The 19,415-nt window shown below is 41.3% G+C and overlaps 1 protein-coding gene across 2 annotated transcripts in view; it reads left to right on the forward strand.

Moving 5' to 3' along the window:
* Positions 1 to 2,287: 2,287 nt before the first annotated feature.
* Positions 2,288 to 19,415, forward strand: part of Plppr5 (phospholipid phosphatase related 5) — a 120,098-nt gene continuing 102,970 nt past the window's right edge. For both annotated transcript variants that reach the window (XM_055628193.1, XM_055628195.1), the window contains exon 1: positions 2,288 to 2,601. In XM_055628193.1, the coding sequence (XP_055484168.1) occupies positions 2,365 to 2,601 (237 nt within the window). In that variant the 5' untranslated portion in view covers positions 2,288 to 2,364. The remainder of the gene's footprint in view (positions 2,602 to 19,415) is intronic.

Here is a 19,415-nt window from a genome sequence, read left to right on the forward strand (position 1 = left end):
TGAACAAGAGATTATATAACCCTTTTTTAAAAAGTTATTGTTATTATTCTTTATTACAATGTATTCACTTTTTATCCCCACTGTTGCCCCTTATGTTGACCTGTGGAGTGGACTCTGGGTGTGGGGAGGATTATGGTAACTTGACTAGTGAAAAAACTGAAGCCCAAAGAAACTGTGCTGCTTGCCCAGGTTCCTAGCGTAGCTCAATGGCCGGGCTCACTTCTGAGCCCAGGCAGGGCCACCTTTGCTGCTCGTTTCCCCCTTGCCAGGTGACGATGACTATGGCCTATGGCCGTGTGTGGGCATAATGACCGCTGGTCCAGTCTCTCGGCAGGTTTACCATTAGACACGTAAAGCTATTCTATGTGCTCGGGGGTGGACACAGTAATATTGTCAAAAAAAACATCTGCTCAGTGCTTGCTGTGTGCCATGCTGCCAACAGAGTGGGAAACAGAACAAGGGCTTTGCTACACGTGAGGTACAAGCAACCAGTATACACCAGGGCTATCACAAAATAGTTTAATTTTGAAGATAGTGTGCATGTCCAGCCACTGTTTCAAAGCTGCTTCTCTTAACAATTAACAGTCTTACAAATAAAGTCTACGGAGTGGGTAAGGTTAATGAGTTTCCTATAAAGGGGGCCAGGGAAGAAGTTCAAACCTCCCCATAGCCTTGTAGTAATTTCTGAATGAAGTCTTACGTCATGTATCTTTAGAATGGCCCGGTTCTAAAGAGTGGCAAGCCTCTTGCGTCCAGTTAGAGACGTCTTGCTTCCGTTACACAGGCCAAAATCGCCCGTCGCACACATCACTTAGGGTGATCTATCAAGCGTGCTCTGAAATATTTAGCTGTAGAATGATATTTGTGATGACATGGTAGTCCATCTCTTCTCCATTTAACATTCAGGAAATTCAGTGTTGTGACCATCTCATCCTCAAACTCAGTGATTTGCCAAACTAAAGCAGCTGTCGCTCTTGGCTTACGTTATATTTTCTTGATGACAAAAGCCCACTCCCCAAACCACCAAGTTACAGCCTATGAAAACGAATGAGCACTCCGCAAATCTGTTAAGTTATTCCACACTCTCTTGAAAAGAGCAGCGCTCTTAAGGCTATTTTCCTCCCCTTGCCTCCTGCACATGCTTTTTTTTTTTTTTTTTTTTTCTCTGTCCAGTGGCCTGGTTGGTGTGAGCATTGTCAGGGAGACTTGAAGATACTGCTTGTGTGCAGAGCTCACAAGGCATTGCAGGACTGGCTCCCAAGCTACTTAAACATCCACTCCCGTGGATGCCTACGCAAGCATTTTGTATGCTTGTGCTGTGACTCTGCGTGGGTCTCCTGACCTCAGAGGAATCCCGCTATTCCCTGAACTCTGGGAATAGCAACATGAGGCACAAAGCTCTTTCGCCCTCCCCTGGTGACTGGTACCCCTGGGTCCCAAGAATCTGCAATGCCTCATCTCCCAAGCAGCTAATCAGAGGAGACTGAGAAGATGGGAAAGGATTTACCGGGAATCAACCTGGAAAGAACTGGTTTACCCAAGATGATGCTTCTGAAGCTAGGAGCCTTGGTTCTGTGCTCGTATTTACAAAGCCTTGGGAAACTGGAGGGGAGGCAAAGCCATCCAGAATCTAAAATCCTCTGAGATAATTTGTCATTGCTTTGGAAGCCATACCACCAGGCTGCTGTCCTGCGCTGGGGTCAGAGTCCGGGCAGGGCTGTGAGCACAGGGGCTGCAAGTCTCCAGAGCCACCTGGCGCTTTGCGCTCCTGTGGGCTTTGCGCTTTGAAGACGTGTCCCCACCATCTTCCCAGACGCTGTGCGGGAGGTCTGAAACAGCCCAGCTGGTGCCTCGAAAGGGAGTTTCTAGACGCTCCATCTCTGCTGCCTCCCCTCCCCTTCTGATCTGGAATTATAACCCCGCCAGGGAGCTGCCGCAGCTCCACCACAGCCTCCGCCCGCCCTCCGAAAGGGACAAGGTGCCACCGACGCCGCTCACCGGGGTCTGACCCTAGCGCCGCGGTGTCGCGGATGCTCTGGTGGCGGAGCCGGGGACTCCCCGCCCTTGCGCGCGACCCCGCTGCCGGGCGGGCGGCGCTTGCGGCAGGCAAGGGGCGGGCAGGGCAGCTGGGACTCGTCCGGGGGTAGCAGCCTCCTCTGCATCCCGCCCCGCGCCTCCCGGATCCCCGGCCGCATCCTCCGCCTCTGCCTCCAGCGGCTGCCAGCTTCCTCCTCGCGCCACCCCGGCCTCCCGCCGCCCCCTCCGCCGCGCCCCCGTGACTGTGCCTCGGCGGAGCCGGGAGGAGGGGGCCTGTGGCGCGTCGGCCGCCCCGCTCTGTTCGGCGGGCTTGGCCGGGAGGCGTGCATGCCCCTGCTGCCCGCCGCGCTCATCAGCAGCATGCTCTATTTCCAGATGGTGATCATGGCAGGGACGGTGATGCTGGCGTACTACTTCGAATACACCGACACATTCTCCGTGAACGTGCAGGGCTTCTTCTGCCACGACAGCGCCTACCGCAAGCCCTATCCGGGCCCAGAGGACAGCAGCGCGGTGCCCCCGGTGCTCCTCTACTCGTTGGCCGCTGGCGTCCCGGTGCTCGTGGTAAGTCCCAGGCTGCTAGCCCTCTCTTGTCTTCTGCAGCTTGAGGCTCCTCCAGGAGGACCAGGGTACGCCAGCCTTTACCACCTAAGTTCCTCCAACTTGGTGGCAACCCTCTTCCCCCAGAGGACATTCTTCTGGGAAGTGTGGGGGTGGGTGAGAAGGAAGCACCCTTGTCTCTCTCCACACCACCCACCCCTGTACCCTCTGCTGAGCCTGCAGGGCTGGCTGGTTCAAAGACAGGGAAGGGACCTGCAGAAGGTGTTGGGTGGGTGGCAGAGATAGGAAGGGGGTGAAGGGAATAGACTTGATGCATTCTGTGGCCCTGTCTCGCTGCTTGGCCTCCTCTTGGAATTTGGTTGGAAGGGGAGCAGCCGCCTGGGTGGTAGAGGAGTCAGGTGCAGGAATGGGGAAGGGGCCCCTGTCAGTAGGGCAGGGGCACAGGCTCCTGTTTTATCCCCCTCCTTTCTCTCCGGGTGAGAGAACCAGGTGCACTAAGCTGGAGATTTTGCTCACAAGTGTCTAAAAATGTCTTTGGGCATCCGTAAATGAAGAGGCCTCAGCAACAGGGCTTTGCTGAAAAGCAGAGTGGAGGAGCCTGCATTGCAAGAGCACTTTAGATTTATTTAAAGGTTATCTTCTCCCTGGACAGCGCTCTCTCTCTCTCTCTCTCTCTCTCTCTCTCTCTCACACACACACACACACACACAAACACATACACACACCACAGGACATGTAACTGTCGAGCTAATAATTATACCACTATTTGCGTATATGAACACAATGCAAAGTTTTTTTTTTTTTTTTTTTTTTTTTGTTGTTGTTGTTTTCTTTTGTTTTGTTTTTGTAGGAGATGAATGATGTTTCTTTGGAGACCAGCCTCACTATGGTTGCTTCTGGTTCTTTTACATTGACAAAATATCTGAGGTTCCCTTCCCGTGATGCTCCCTCTCCTTTCTTCCCTTCCTCTCTCCCTCTTCCCACATAAGGAATGAGAAGTTAGAGAATGAAAAGGGAAGGGAACTTGAGCTTTTATTTTGCATGATTGACCTTGTGAATTGTGATTGTGAATAAATGTATCAGCTGCATCCATTTAAAAAAAATATTTTCCTTAGTCTTCTGGGTAGTGATTTAAGAATTTTCAAAATAAAAAAAGTTCTTGTCACAAGACCAGGACAGTACAAACAAAGCAAGCAGGTTCTTTCTAGCTTCAAAGTGACTCTGTTTCTTACATCAGCAAACATTGTTTTAACCTCAGCTCCACTGCAAAGGTTGGGGATGTTTTAAGACTTCCTTTTCTTTGAAAGTCTTTACTTTGTTTTTGTTTTTGACATTGGATTTGCTAAAATGTGTCAGAAATCCTCAATCCAGTTTAAAGCTCCAGTTCTCCCTATCTCTCAGTTTGAAAAGTTGCCAGAGCAAAAGCTGGCCTGGTTTCTGGGGACTTTTTGACTTTGCAGATTCTGGGTTTTCAGGCACATGCTTTCTAGGAGCCTAAATAGCCTAGAAAAATTTTTTAAAGGAAAAAAAAATTAAAGGAAAATGCCAATTGCTTTTGGGTCAATGATTTCCTTGCAACCATAATCAATAATGTCTGTGATTCCTATCTCTGTGATGGCCATTCTGTCTCTTCAATGAGATAGCACCTGTCACTTTCAAACCATCCATTCTTGGAGGCAGGTGCCAGTTTAGAGGTGATAGCATATTGGTCCAGGATTTTGGTGACTCCTCACTTAGAGGAGACCTAGGGACAACCTAATGGGGGTTATAAGAAGCTGATTACCACTGAGCTAAACTGAACTGCTGTAGTCACGTGCATTTAAGGACCAGCCTTCCAAGAGATATTACCTCTTCCTGGATTAGAGGAAATGACTAGAAATATCTTTAAATGATAGCAAGAGGCAGATCTGCCTGGTGTTCAAATACCTAGAGGACTAGTGCCAAATGCCATGATCCAGCTGCTTCCAAAGAACAGACCTGAAAAATGGGAGCACGCTCCTGGGGCTGGCAGGAGACACAGAAAAACACAGAGATATGTGAAAGGGAGGCTCCAACTTTGCCTACTTGTTTTGACCTTTAGTTATCAGGTATGGCTGTCTAGGTTTAAGAAACAATGTGAAGAGAAGGAAGTCTTGAGTTTTTGATGGCTGGACTCTTGTTTCCTTTTCTGCTCCTAGGAATAGTACATTCTATCACCACACGATGAGCAAAAACAGCAATGGTGGCTCTCCCTCATTCTTTTCAAGAACATGGCCTTAAGGCACACCCTTTTCTCAGGAGAATAGAAACATCAGCCATAGCCTACCGCAGGGGAGTTAATGCCTTATTCTTGGATATTTGGGAGTGTTTTCCACATAGCGTGGTGTGGATATATACCCATGTTTGCATCATCTCTGAGCTCCACCAATATTATTTTCACGAAACATTTTGCTTTAAAATCAATTTCATTATTTTATGTTCACGGGTACTTTGTCTACATGTATGCCTCTGTTCCACGTTCATGCCTTGTGCCCAAGGAGCCAAGAAGGTATCAGATCCCTGGAACTGGAGTTACAAACAGTTGTGAGCTGCCATGTGGGTCCTGGGAATTGGACCCAGGTCCTCTTGAAGAGCCAGCAATGTTCTTAACTAGGGAGCCATCTCTCTAGCCCTTTCATAAAAACATGTTGGGAAGCAGGGAGCAGAGGTCAAGGACCAAAGTTAAAATGTTACCCTAATACCTTAGTAATTTTAACCCTAGTCGACCCTAGTCTTCTAAACTTGTACTTTTTCTGTTATAATGTATAAATTCAGTCTGCTCAAAAATTGTTATTATAATTCAGTGTTTCAAACCTTTCTCTTGTGTTATATTTAATATATTTTCAACATTAAGGTTTGTATTTATTTATTTGCTTACATAGTTTTTAATATGTGTTCCTATCCTGGAGGGTGATTTTGGAAAGTTACTGTCCTCAACATTTCAACCTGTGAATTATTTTTATTTGTCTGAAAATTTAAAAGCCTGTACTTTTTGGTTTGCATTACATTTATTTATTTACCTATTTATTTATGGGCAGTAAGGCAGAATCTTTCTATATATAGTAAGTAGCCTGAGACTTGTAAACCTTAATCTTGAGATTCCAGGCACGTGACTTTACATGGTTGAATCTTAAGACTGGAAATGCCACTAGCTGTAAATCCTTGAACAATTTTTTAAGCTTATTAATCCTCAGTTCTTTCAGTCACAAGGTTTGCATATTAGATAATTTATAATATGCAAATATCCTTCTTGGCTCATGATCGATATTCTTTTACAGGTCGTTGACACATAGGTTGTGTTTTTGTGGTGCTGGGGAATGAACCAATGGACTGAGGACATGTGTTCCTAGCCCAGGACTATTAGTAATAAAATAATGGTCAGGAAAAGTTTATTCAATCTCTGTGTTCTAAACATCTGTCTCTTAGAGTAGCTGCTCTAAGGGTTGTCTCAGACATTTAAACTACAGTTGTTGATCTAAGTTGTTTGCAGGGTGATTCGGGAAATTAGGCAAACACACTCATGATCGTGTATATGCTTGGCTGGGTGTGGTGGTACTTAGCTGTAATAGTAGCATCCCGAGGCTGAGGGAGGGGGATCACCAGTGTGAACTACATAGTGAGTTGAATATTAATCTTGATGACAAAATAAGACCCTGTATCCACAAAACAAGAGCAAGCAAAATGGCTAGGAATATAGTATAGTTCCAGATTTTGTTTGCTTAGTATGTTCAAGGCCTTGAGTTTAGTTTTTGTCACTACAAAAATACCCTCATATATATACATATATATATTCATAGATATAGACATAGACATAGATATAGATATGAAGGTGACACAGGGAAGAACAAGAACCTTTTTTTTGGAAGGCTGAAGGAAGACTTTGTGGGAATGGCTGCATTGTAGAGAGTGCTTTAAGAAAAACAATACAACTTTGTCTTTTTCACAAATGAATTGGTTTATACACCCTTTGAAAATGGTGCTGTACAGACTGCTCTGTATAGCACTTGTCAAAGCAGATTGTAAAATATATAAGATATGAATTTAAAAGGTGACCTTGATTTAATTCACCACATAGCTGTGTGAATACTAGGAAAGTGTTGGGCTGCTGAGCTACATTTCCCAGCCCTTGGGATGTGTATTCAAGAGGTAGAGGAGTCAGAATTTCTCAGGAGCAGCTTTGTGAGTAAACCCATGAACTTAGAAAATATAGAACATCTTTTTAAAACCACTATTGGCACACCATATTTATGTTTGTGGGGAATGGGTGCATGGATGGAGATAAAGACTGAATCACATTTAGGAGTTTCTTTTAGTATCTCAGCAGTGGATTAGTGACATAATCCAATGGGTGGTAATTTGGAACCCTTTGGGGGTGGGCAGGAGGAAATCGAGAGTTTTTCTATTAGCAAAACTTGCACCAAAGGTCATTTTAAATTCCATGGCTGGGTCATGCAATGTTATTCCATAGTGTTTTAAAGGAAAGCAACACAGCTATGGCTTTCTTGAAAAAAAAAAATGACATGGCTTATAAACTCTTTGAAAATGGTATTATATGGATTGGTCTCTATAACATTTATCAAAGCAGATTGTAAAATACATATGGATTTAAGCTTAATAGGTGACTTTGGTCTTCACTAATTAAAGAAATTGGTGGTTGGAATGGCCTTTCTTCCCCCAATTTGGATGTATCCTTCATTAGATTTCTGAGCAGCATCTATTATGGGGTAAAGATGATTGTAGGCAATAATCTTCATAGAGTCAAAAATCAAGATTTAAAACAAACAAGTGAACAAAATATCAGGCACTAACCAGCGTGGCTCATGGCAAGGTGCAGAGCTGGCTTGAAGGTTGGGATCTGCACTGGTGATGTTTAACAACTCTACTTCTAGATCAGTACCACTGGCCCCTGAGACTTGGATTTGAGGGGTGTGCCCACAGATTCACTCCAAGTTTGGTGGAGGTAGATGGTGACAGACAGTAATTTTCTACTCTGTGATCTTCCTTTTATAAAACCTTGCCTTGGAAAAACCACTTCTGTGCTGTGCTTCAGGAGACAACAGAGATAAGGGTGTTACTTGACTCTGTACTCTTGGTCTGTATTAATCAGCCAGCTGCTTTGACCAAACTTTCTTATTTCATAAACCAGAGGGGAAAAAAAAACATAATTTCTGGCTGGACAGAGTGGCTTATGCCTGTAATCCCCCAAAGGCAGGTAGATCTCTGTGAGTTCCAGAGTTACATAGTGGTCTATATAGCAGGGCCGCCCAAAATTCCTACTGAGATCATATTTAAATGAAAATGAAAAATGATAAGAAGCCAAACAAAACCAAAATAACCCAAACCAACGCCTAACTCATGGGGAATTAATACACTCAAAAGTTCAGAATCAGGATTCTCCTCCAGGAGTTGAAGTCTAGGTGACCATTTTCCAGTTGAAGGAAACTGTGGCTGTGTATCTCTCTGCTTGTGTTTCTTCTGTGATAAAATGGAGGTGATGTGAAAATTGGCATCGTGGGGTTATTATGAATATAAAATTGGCTGATATGCATAAGTATCAGAGAAGTGGCCCTTTCTCTACGTCATGAGTTGCTTTATCCGGTGCCGCTGTGAGAGCGCTTTCTTCAGACCCATGTCCCAATCTTGCAGCCATTTTATCAAAGGCATATGAGACATTTAGTGAGGAATCTTTATTCCAGAACGTCATCATTTAAGTTCATTAATACAGCTCATTTCCACGACGACACAATTACGAGAGTGACTGAGACATAGGGAGGTTAGATGGACAAATGCAGAGTCTCAGGGTGACAGTGCCATTCTCCAAAACCTGTGTATGTTACCTCTTTTGATACATACTTTTCCTCTGACCTGTTAATTAGTCTGTCAATGTTTTTTTTTTTTGTTTTGTTTTGTTTTGTTTTGTTGTTGTTATAATGATTCAATTCCAGAAAGTCAACATTTTTCTCAAGCTCTTTGTCCTGGATTTCAGTTTTCCTGGTTGGATGGTAAACTGTGTACCGTGCTGCAGAGAATGGTTTCCATGTGTGAGGTAGGAAATTGGTCTGTTTCCTGTTCAGCTTGGAAGTGTTGCAGAGAGGTGGGTGGCAGCAGAAGGGATTCGGAGTTGTGTTGTTCTGATTTGTGGCATGGCTATTATCTCAGCAGCACATCCTGAGCCCAAGCTGCAGGCACCCACATTTAAGGAGCACCACGATCTCCTTCTAGATTTACAATCTGTGGTGCTGGAGAGGTGAGATTCCCTGAGGCATGTTTCTTAAAATAAGGAAGACGACACTAGATTCTGCAATATCATGAAGGCAAGGGAAGTGGATGAATGTGTACACACACAAACAAAGTTTAAGACATACTTTTAAGAGTTTGTAAATGAACTGCTTTTGGGGGAAAGGTCTGTGGGTCTGTTGGAAGCTCTCTGAGCGCCTTTTGTTTTTCTTTACTAATTCCCATTCACATCCATTCATTCACATTCCCCTTTTCCATTTTCTTTCTCTCTTTCCTTCCACTTTCTATTTTTAAAAATGTTCTCTTTGCTCCTCCTTTTTTTTTTTTTATTCATCACCACTTACTTTCATACTGATGAGGAAATGTGACAGGAAGCAGAATCACAGCTAGGTTTCTCCTGCTTTTTTCTTTTATTCTATATTCCTTCCCCCTTTTCTCTTCTCTCCTCCCTCTAGCTGTCACCTTCAAACCATCCTTGTACTTCTTGGAGACAGCTACCCTCACTGAGTTATGTGGACTTACTCCTCCCTGTCTTTCAAAGCTTTTCTGAGTAGCAGATGGATGAGAAAGAAAGCAAGACAATTGTCATTTCATAAGGTGCAATGAAGACACAGGATTCACCATGTCCCACAGACTGTGTGTGTCCTCTGTCCTTGGCCATGGCTGGCATTATCTGTAGTTCTGTTTTGACAGATTTATGCATGTATATTGTGATATAGAAAAATTGATATGACTTTTACACCTTTTTATTGATTTTCCTGTATAAAGAATGGCATAGCTAAAGAGATAGCACTGTAGACTCTTACTGTTGCATGTAAAGTTGTTTTCTAAAATATTTCAATAACTTTAAGTATTTTCAGGATTATTATTAAGAATCATCTTGCTCATTTCCGTAATTTTAAGTAGATGTAGTTTCGGTGGAGTACAGGAATGCCTTTGTTTACCCCGTTAAGCAGAAATCCTTAGACTTTTTGAATGATAACAAGACATCTACCATGTACTAGGTACAGCTATTGACCAGACTTCAAATAAGAATAAGGAATAACCCCCACTCTTCAACAATTCAGACCATATGAGGAAAACAATACACCTCTAAGCCTCAGTTCTCTTGTCTACAAAACAGACATAAGAATACTTAACATGCTCTCTTACATGAATTAAAAAGATGTCTGTGCTAAGTGTTCAGTTGGTGGTAGCTGCTCTTCTACCATAAAGCCAGTCTTATTGGGAGCACTGAGTAAAAATGACATCAGGCATACTTAATCATTTTTGAATGAATGAGGTAAGCCATTTACTGTTCCCATTAATTCTTTCAGATAGTGTGTGCTTGGCACCTCTAGAGAGCTTTAGCAATTTGCTTCAGTTGGTAAATGACACGTTGAAAATCTGAACCTATTACTTCAAGTCCAGTGCTGTGGGAGCTACACAGAGTTGACCAGTAATTTGTTTTATAGTATAAATGCTTGCTTCCGTATTAGTAGAGAAGAGCTAAAGCATATTGAGTTAATATCAATGTGTTCTTTGCCATACACCCATAAATGTAGAGGGCCAGTTAATAAAAAAATGAAAAAAAAAAAAAAAAAACAACTAAACCTTGAAAAGGGGAGTTTAAAAATCTATGTACAAATATCGGAATTCTCTTTCTATTTTAAATCACACTAGCCAGCAGGACTTGATTTTCTAAGATCTACCATCTCATTTACTTATATGACAGAGTAGGCTCTGACATCAGAACAATGACCCTTACCTGCAGTTAGGAAGGTCCTTTTAACAGGCTTTAGAAACTCATGGAACATCATTGGGATGGAAGATATTTTAAAATATGTGAAATGGAATTATATCAGTACTGCTTAAACTATTTCTGAGAATGCCAGTTTTCACTCAGCAGGCTGGTTACTTTTTTAGTCTTATTATGACAGATGTAGTTTGAGAATCATTGTCAGCAGAATTACCATTTTTGAAGGGATAAAAACAGAATTTAGATTTTTTTTTCAAAACAGGTACATTAAAAAATTTAAGACAGATTTTGTGATACCTATTTTGCATGGAAAGAACATGCATGCATGAGTGTCTGTGTATGTCTGTGTTTAGAGTTTTTATAAATTCAGTTTTATATCTTCTGTGTCTCGCCTCTCTGATGCCTCTCCTATTCAAAATCAGCTTCCTAGCACATTCCTTGCAGTTCAGATAGTAATCCCCTGGCTCAGATCTCTTGGACTTTACAAGTTGGATATGAATTATTACGACATTAAAATAATTTGTGTTGTGGGTTTTAATGCATTGTTATTATTCATATTTCCATCATTAGCTTTGGGCATTTCCAAGTCAGAATCTTGTAAACTGACTTCTGCCAGTTTTGTTTTGCTGAATATGTAGACAGTTTTTGATAAATAAGCTATCAAGGTGCCCATGGAAGTTGCAGTGATGAAGTTATAATAAATTTTAATTCAAAAACTGGACAAATTCTGCTGAGCCTTCAGTAATTTAATAGCTTTCCATTACAGCAGGCTGAAATGTCCAAATATCTTGCAAGTTCCATGAAGCCTCTGCTTTTTGTCCTCAGAGATGTTTTTAGATTAATGGAGTGCTATCTGAAGGGTCAGCACAGTCAAGGTGGGATTTGTGTCATTGACAGAGTCTAAATCAACATTACTTGGGTTTTTCTGGATTCATCAAGATTAAACCAAGATTAGGGAATGGGGTCTAGACCACACCAGAGGCTTAATTCTTGCTCATTCTGTCATAAGAATATAATCCCATTCACATTGCTTGAATTTTTTTCCTATCACCAGTCAAGGTACATTTTTAGCAATTCATCATGATAATTAAAAGTCATTCTTTTCATCAATATAGAAAATTTTTTTTCTATCTTCATTGTTAATTAAGTCAGTCGTTAATTAACATGCAAATAACAAAGAGGCTTTAGGCAACTTCTTTGAAATAAGAGGACCCGTTTTAATGTTCTGCCACTGTGACAACATACCTGAGAAGACTAGCATGAAGCAAAGAAGGCTTTAGCTTGATTTGTGGTTTTAGTCCATAGTGGCTTGGCTTCTGGGCTTGAGGGAGGAGGGAGGAGGCAATGCATTGAAGCACAAGTACAGAAAAAAACAAAGCAACTTACCTCACATGGGCCAGGCAGCAAAGAAAGAGTGTTTGCATTTCTAACAAAGCCCTACTCCAAAAAGCCATTGAGTTATTGCTTCAGCAATAGATGATATTCATGAGCTCACAGCCCTCATGGTCCCATCATGTTCTAAAGGCCCCACCTCTGTACACCGTTGCATTAGGGACCAAAGACTTCCACACACCATTAGGGGACATTCATGAACAAATCACAACTTAAGTTGTGACTTCTCTGGACTTTGAAATTTGCTAACATTTTACCTGGCCAGCCCTGGAAGGGGTAGAGCCTTGGTAAATTTATATATACTCAGACAAGCCTCACCCATCATCCTAAACTCAACAGCCAATGCCATAACTTAAGGACTGGTTCTTCTTTAACCCATTACTTCTCAAACATATACTCGAGATACCTTACCTAAGTGGAATGTGTGATTGCATGTCTGATAGCCACTTTCTTACTTTGTTAACCAGTGAGATGCCCATTCATTTCCCGAGAATGGATATTGTGCTTCACACACTGTGAAGAGATCAAGTGCAAACTCGGTAACAGAAAGCAGGTCTATGAAAAGTTCAGTCTCTTCAACCACCCTGTGCTTCCCTCTCTCCTCTCAGATTTTCTTGCTCTGAACAAATATGTGATGAATAGTTTTTATAGGCAGCATACTTTGAAATGAGGGCTTGAAGAGATTCAATTAGTTGTTGCAAATACCAAAACTAGGGGATAAAGTCTCACCTATATTCCAAAGCAAATTTGGAAACAGTTGGAACATTATTGGGTAGTGACGTAATCACATTGCTGACATATCTGCATATTACTGAGGTAACCTATGGCTTTTGCCTGCTAATAGAAGTCAGTTTTGTGTTGATATATCCCAAACCTCTGTGCGCTTCTCATGCGTTCAATAGTGACAGCAGAAACTGTACTTTGTTGCAATCTCCATTTTAGGCTTAGCACTCTCTCAGCTGGGGCACATAGAAGCATCTTGTATTTGCAGAGACCTCATCAAAGCAAAATGTCATGATGTCGCAGACACTGAAGCCTACCAGTCTCAGAGAGATGCTGCACCTGGGGATTCATCTTGGAATTTCAAATGAACCCCTGACATTTTCAGTTGAAAAGAAAAAAAAAATAAACCAGTATCACTTGGCTAGTGACAATGACCTCTTCCTTCCCATGTGCCTGGGGAGCATTTCCTCACTCACTAAAATGAATGAAGACTCTTAGTTATAACTACGTGACACCCTGTTGGTCTTTCACAAAGGCACCTTTGTTTCTTCTTCTTTCTGGTTTTTCATCACATGGTTACTTGGGGTCCCCTTGTTTTTCTGGGTGAAGTCTGGAATACAGATATCAGCCTCTAGAAGATGCTTTATTCAAGCCACACAATCAGCCTCTTTTTGGCATTGCAGTTTTGGAAAAGTTTTGTGAATTCAGTGTGAAATTGAACATGCATCCTCACAGCTAGACCTCTTCAGTTATGAAAGAGTCACTTAGGAGCCTTTTTTTTTTGTCTGTTAATTTTCTAATGAGTTGCCAGAGAGATGAAGTGACATGTTCCAGGCCACTCAGCTAATGAGCAGATTGCACAGACAGCTAATGTTTAGAACACTTAATGCCTATTCAGCATTGTTGCAGTACTAACTTAGCCTTCCTCTCAAACAGGGTTGATCTTATTGTAGCTCAACTTACAGAGGAGAAAGCTAAGGCTCAGGACAAGTGACCAAGCTAACCCATGACACACAGTATGGAAGTGGTATGCCTTGATTGGATGCTCCTCTTGTTCTGATTTTGAATTTTCTTGAAAAGGTGAAGCCCGCCTTTGTCTAATCTCTCTGTTTTGCAGTGTCATTTTGGAAAGGGAAATAGACAATGTTCATTTATGTTTACTTTTTTCTTATGAATTGTACTGTTGACCCAAAAGATTCTACTTAATAGCGTGTTTATTGTTTTTCTTTCTTTCTTTCCTCCTTCCTTCCTTCCTTTCTTTCTTTCCTTCTTTCTTTTTCTTATTTTCTTTCTTTCCATATTTATTTTTATTTATTACTATTTATTCACTTTGTATTATAGCTGTAGCTCCCTCCTTCATCCCCTCCCCATCCTGCCCTCCCTCCCTCTTCTCCTCTCGTGCCCTTCCCCCAGTCCACTAATAGGAGAGGTCCTCTTCCCATTCCCTTTGACCCTAGCTTATCAGGTCTCATCAGGACTGATTTCATTGTCTTTCTCTGTGGCCTGGTAAGTTGCTTCCCCCTCAGGGTAGGTGATCAAAGTGTCTACCACTGAGTTCATGTCAGAGACAGCCCCTGTTCCACTTACTAGGGAACCCATTTGGAGATTGAGCTGCCATGGGCTACATCTGTGCAGGAGTTCTAGGTTAGCTCTATGCATGGCCCTTGGTTGGAGTATCAATCTCAGAAGAGACCCCTGAGCCGTTTTTTTTTTTTTTTTTTTGTTTGTTTGTTTGTTTGTTTGGATCTGTTGCTCCTCTTGTGGAACACCTGTCCCCTCTAGGTCTTTCTATCACCCCCTTCTTTTATAAGATTCTCTGCACTCTGCCTAAAGTTTGGCTATGAATCTCAGCATCTCTTTTAATACCCTGCTAGGTAGAGTCTTTCAGAGGTCTTCTGTAGTAGCCTCTGTCCTGTTTCCTATTTTCTCCCTCTTCAGTTGTCTACCACATTTACCTTTCTAAATGAGGATTTATCATCTTACCCAGGATCCTCCTTCTTGCTTAGCTTCTTTAGATGTACAGATTTTAGTATGTTTATCCTATATTGTATGTCCAATATCCACTTATAAGTGAGTATTATACCACGTGTGTCTGTCTGGGATACCTCACTCAGGATGATCTTTTCTGGTTCCCACCATTTGCCTACAAATTTCATGATTTCCTTGTTTTTAATTGCTGAGTAGTATTTCATTGTGTAAATGTACCACAATTTCTGTATCCATTCTTCAGTTGAGGGACATCTGGGTTGTTTCCAAATTCTGGCTATTACAAATAAAGCTGCTACAAACATGGTTAGACAAATATCCTTGCTGTATACTTGAGCAAAAAATCAACTAGAGTACTCCTTCAGCTGATAAACTCCTTCAGCAAATGGCAGGATACAAAATTAACTCAAAAAAAATAGCTCTCATGTATATGAAAGACAAAAGGTCTGAGAAAGAAATTAGCACCCTTCACAATAGCCACAAATAACATAAAATACCTTGGTGTGGCTCTAACCAAGCAAGTGAAAGACCAGTTTGAACAAAACTTCAAGTCACTGAAGAAAGAAGCTGAAGAAGATATCAGAAGATAGAAAAATCTCTCATGCTCATGGATCAGTATGATTAACATGGTGAAAATGCCCATCCTGCCAAAAGCAATCTACAGATTCAATGCATTTCCCATAAAAACACCAACACAATTCATTACAGAACTTGAAAGGACAATTCTCAGATCATATGTGTGTTTATACTTAATTAGGATGCAACAAAAGCTGAGGAAAAGACCATTTAAGAAACTAGAGAGAATGCTCTATGTGGGAAGTGCTGGCTGTACATACGTGATGACCTAAGTTAAGATCCTAAGCAGCCATGTAAAAATATTTGGCATGCATGGTAGTTCCGTATTCAAGTAGGTACCCTAATAAGGGGAACAGGGACTGTTTCTGACATGAACTCAATGGAGGGCTCTTTAAACCCCCCCCCCCCAGGGAAGAGCAGCTCTGCTAAGCCACAAAGGAGGACTTTGGAGCTAGTCCTGAAGATACCTGATAAACCAGGGTCAGATGGAAGGGGAGGAGGTCCTCCCCTATCAGTGGACTTGGAAAGGGGCAGGGAGGAGATGAGGGAGGGAAGGTGGGAATGGGAGAGAAAGAGGAAGTGGGATACAGCAGGGATACAAAGTTAACAAACTGTAACTAAAATTTAAAATATATATATATTTGGCATGATGGTATGTTGGCCTGCAACCTCACTGCTTTGTAGGTGGACACAGGCAGATGCCAAGGGTCTCCCTAGCCAGCTAGCTTAGTCAGTGTAGCAAGCTCCAGGTCTCATGAGAGATCCTGGTTAAAAAATCAAGACAGAGAACAATGGAAGAAAAATCTGAGACAAACCTCTGGCCTCCTCCACACATGGTTGAGCACACTTCTTCAAACAAGCGTAAAATACACACACACACACACACACACACACACACACACACACTCACTTGCACACTCTCATACACACTAAATGAATGAATGAATACACACACAGACCCATGCACAATCTCATACATACTAAATGAATGAAAGCATGAATAAATAAATAGATAACATTTGAATCTAATATCGTGTTGACTCTATGATACTTTTTCTATTTTCTTTTCTTAAAACATAAATTATTTTCAGCCAAAGGGAAAACCATATTTGGAGTTTAGTGGGTATCCATATAACCATACATTCAGTTTTGGTGCATACATTTTTAAACACTTATACCGTGGTTTTAACATAAATAAACATATTCCTACCAGAGAATATTGATTCAACCATGAGATTGTCATCAATCAGGTTTGGAACAAGAGAACGGAAATGTCATTCAAGGGTATAGACATATTTAGGGAAAAGCATAGACATTATATACGTATATCCTGAATTCCTATTTTTAAAGGACACATTGTTCTTAGTGCTGGTCTCTAAAAAATAGGCACAACTCTTTCCTATACTTGTTGCCTTTTTCTGTGAGCCGTCTGAGACTGGCAGGCAGTTCTCTGCAGTGCTATGCTCATGATATTCCCCCCGCTCTTCATTTCCATGTATTTACATATTCTCATCCTTAATTTAGGCAGCTTCAAGGCCATCTCTTTGATACGTCTTTCCTTGATGCTTGTAGTCAACTTTGATCTGTTGTTCCATTCATTTATTTTTACATAATGATTGTCTTTTTCTTGTTTTATACACTCTTAATTAAAGATAAAGCACCTTTTGAGCATAGAATGGGTTTCTTGGGAGAAAACAAGATGTAAGAAAAGAGAAATTCGTTGTCCTGACAGAAGGTTACCTTGCTCTCTTACTTGCTTTGCTGCTGATCCTCTTCTGTAGCTTGAGATCAGGTCATTTATTTTCTTCTGGCCTATGCTTTACCAGCTATCTTGTTTAGAAAGGCCTGAGCTCCAACTAGGGCACAAGACTGATTCCTTGCCCTCTCAGGCCTCCTTTCTGTGTAGGAAACAAGGCTGACTACGAGGACGTTCCATCTTAAGATGAAGTAGTGTGTCCCTTTGAATATTGTGCTCCCTGGCCTCTCTCAGGCCTTTGAAGACAAATGGAAGCCCTTCCGTGGCTTCCCGTTATTTGAAGTCATTTCTTTCTTTTTTTTTTTTTTTTAAAGCATAACAACATATTTTAATAGACATTTTCATTAATTATATGCCTGACTTGAAAACTATTGAAATATAAGCCCAAGTAACTTTTTTTTTCAAAATAAAGCATCAACATTTTTTCTCAGTTGCAAATTGACATGCTGTGAAATTAAACCATATAACAGAAACTGAAAAACAACCTTATGTTTTTAATTTTTTTTAAATCTTTTATTTATTTTTTATTAATTACACTTTATTCATTTTGTATCCCCCCATAAGCCCCTCCCTCTGAAGTCATTTCTCAGTCTGCCCGACTTTCAGGAATCTGAGGACAGTCCTTACATGCCTTTGGAGTTAAATGTTTATAGTGTTCAGGTGGCTGCCCACAATTGGCAGTGTTTGAGATGTAGTATGTTCTTATGTCCAGCACCAACAGTGTATCTCAGGAGTACTTTCACCCCTAGTCAAGTAGAGCAGGAATTTTCCCTCTTATTATACTACCTTGCTCATGAATCCATTAGCCTTGCATAAGCGCAGACGTTTCTTATGGTTGGCTACCTCATCTATAACAGAAATAGATTCGGCATCTCCCCATAGACTGACTTCTTGGCTTCCCACACTTTAAGCCTGCACCTCAGGCAAACCCTTCTAATTGAATTTGACATATTGGAAGCATATGCCTACTAGAACACTTAATTGAATATACAATATATTACATGACTACCTGGTTGGTTACACATAGAGTTAATTGCATAAAAATTTGCTGACTGTCAAAAGGTTACAAATTCCTATAGAATAACAAATCTATGTTATAAATATATTTGCTTCTTTCTCACCACCTAACAACCTTTCAAATGGCAGCCATAAATAATTATTTTTGTATTTTAAATAATATAATTAATAGAAATTCTTTTTTCTTTTATTCCATTTTTAGCATTAAAATGTGTAAGAATTCCCATAGACAAATACCATGTATTTCAATTAAATCCACACATGCTCAGACACTCCCAACAAGTTCCCACTCCAATTCTGGCAACTTCATGCCTCTGCCTTTTGTGTCCAGTGGTGTCTAGTTATTGCTGCTTATATCCACGTAGGTGTTGTGGGCATTCTGCTAGAATGTGTACAACATCGTAAGGGCTACACCCCCCAAGAAAAATAACTATTAACCCTTTACCACCAATTTGTCATCTTCTGTTGGTACATCTTGGGTGTTCCTCCATATTCATTTTGGAATGGTGACTGGTTTGGTATTGTTTGGATCTTGTGCACGTAACAACATCTGCTATGGCTCTGTCACATCCAGATGATAAGGATTCCAAGAAGTCAACCAGATTTCTGGATCTTAAAAGTGTTCTCCTATCTCTTCGGCATGTTTTCTGAGCCTTGGGGGTGTGGTGATGGTGATACCCCCCCCCCTCCAAGGCCAAGCACTTTGCAGTCAGTCATCTCTGTACTTTGATCAGCTGTAAGCTCCTTTATTAACCATCAGACATTCTTGTTTATTTAATTTCATTATTCGTTTACTTGAGTGCCTGTCATATGATGCTAAAATGTTCTTAAGTGCATTGTCCGCTCATAGGTACTTAGGTTGTCAAGCCCCAAGTTCCAGATAGGTAATATTTTACAGTCATTAATTTTAAATATTTTTCTATGTGTATTCATGTAGCTTGTCATTTAATAAAAGTTATACAGAATGCACTCCAAAAGTAAACCTTATTTTCTGTAAGTGGAGAATATTTCTAATACCTCTATTTTTTCATTTACAAACCCTTAGCATCATTAATGTTTTGCTCTGTGATAACTATTTATTTCTTTTAAAAATATTTTTTATATAATTACAGTTTATTCACTTTGTATCTCAGATGTAGCCCTCTCTCATTCCCTCCCAATCCTACCCTTCATCCTTCATTTCCTCCCATGCCCCTCTCTAAGTTCACTGTTGGGGAGGTCCTCTTCCCCTTCCCTCTGACTCTAGTTTATCAGGTCTCATCAGGACTGTGTGCATTGTCTTCCTCTATGGCCTGCTAAGGCTGCTCCCCGCTCAGGGGGAGGTGATCAAAGAGACAGCTACTGTTCCCCTTATCAGGGAACCCACTTGGATAC

Source organism: Psammomys obesus, unplaced genomic scaffold, assembly GCF_907164565.1.
Source record: "Psammomys obesus unplaced genomic scaffold, mPsaObe1.curated_primary_1811, whole genome shotgun sequence".
Taxonomy (NCBI): domain Eukaryota; kingdom Metazoa; phylum Chordata; class Mammalia; order Rodentia; family Muridae; genus Psammomys; species Psammomys obesus.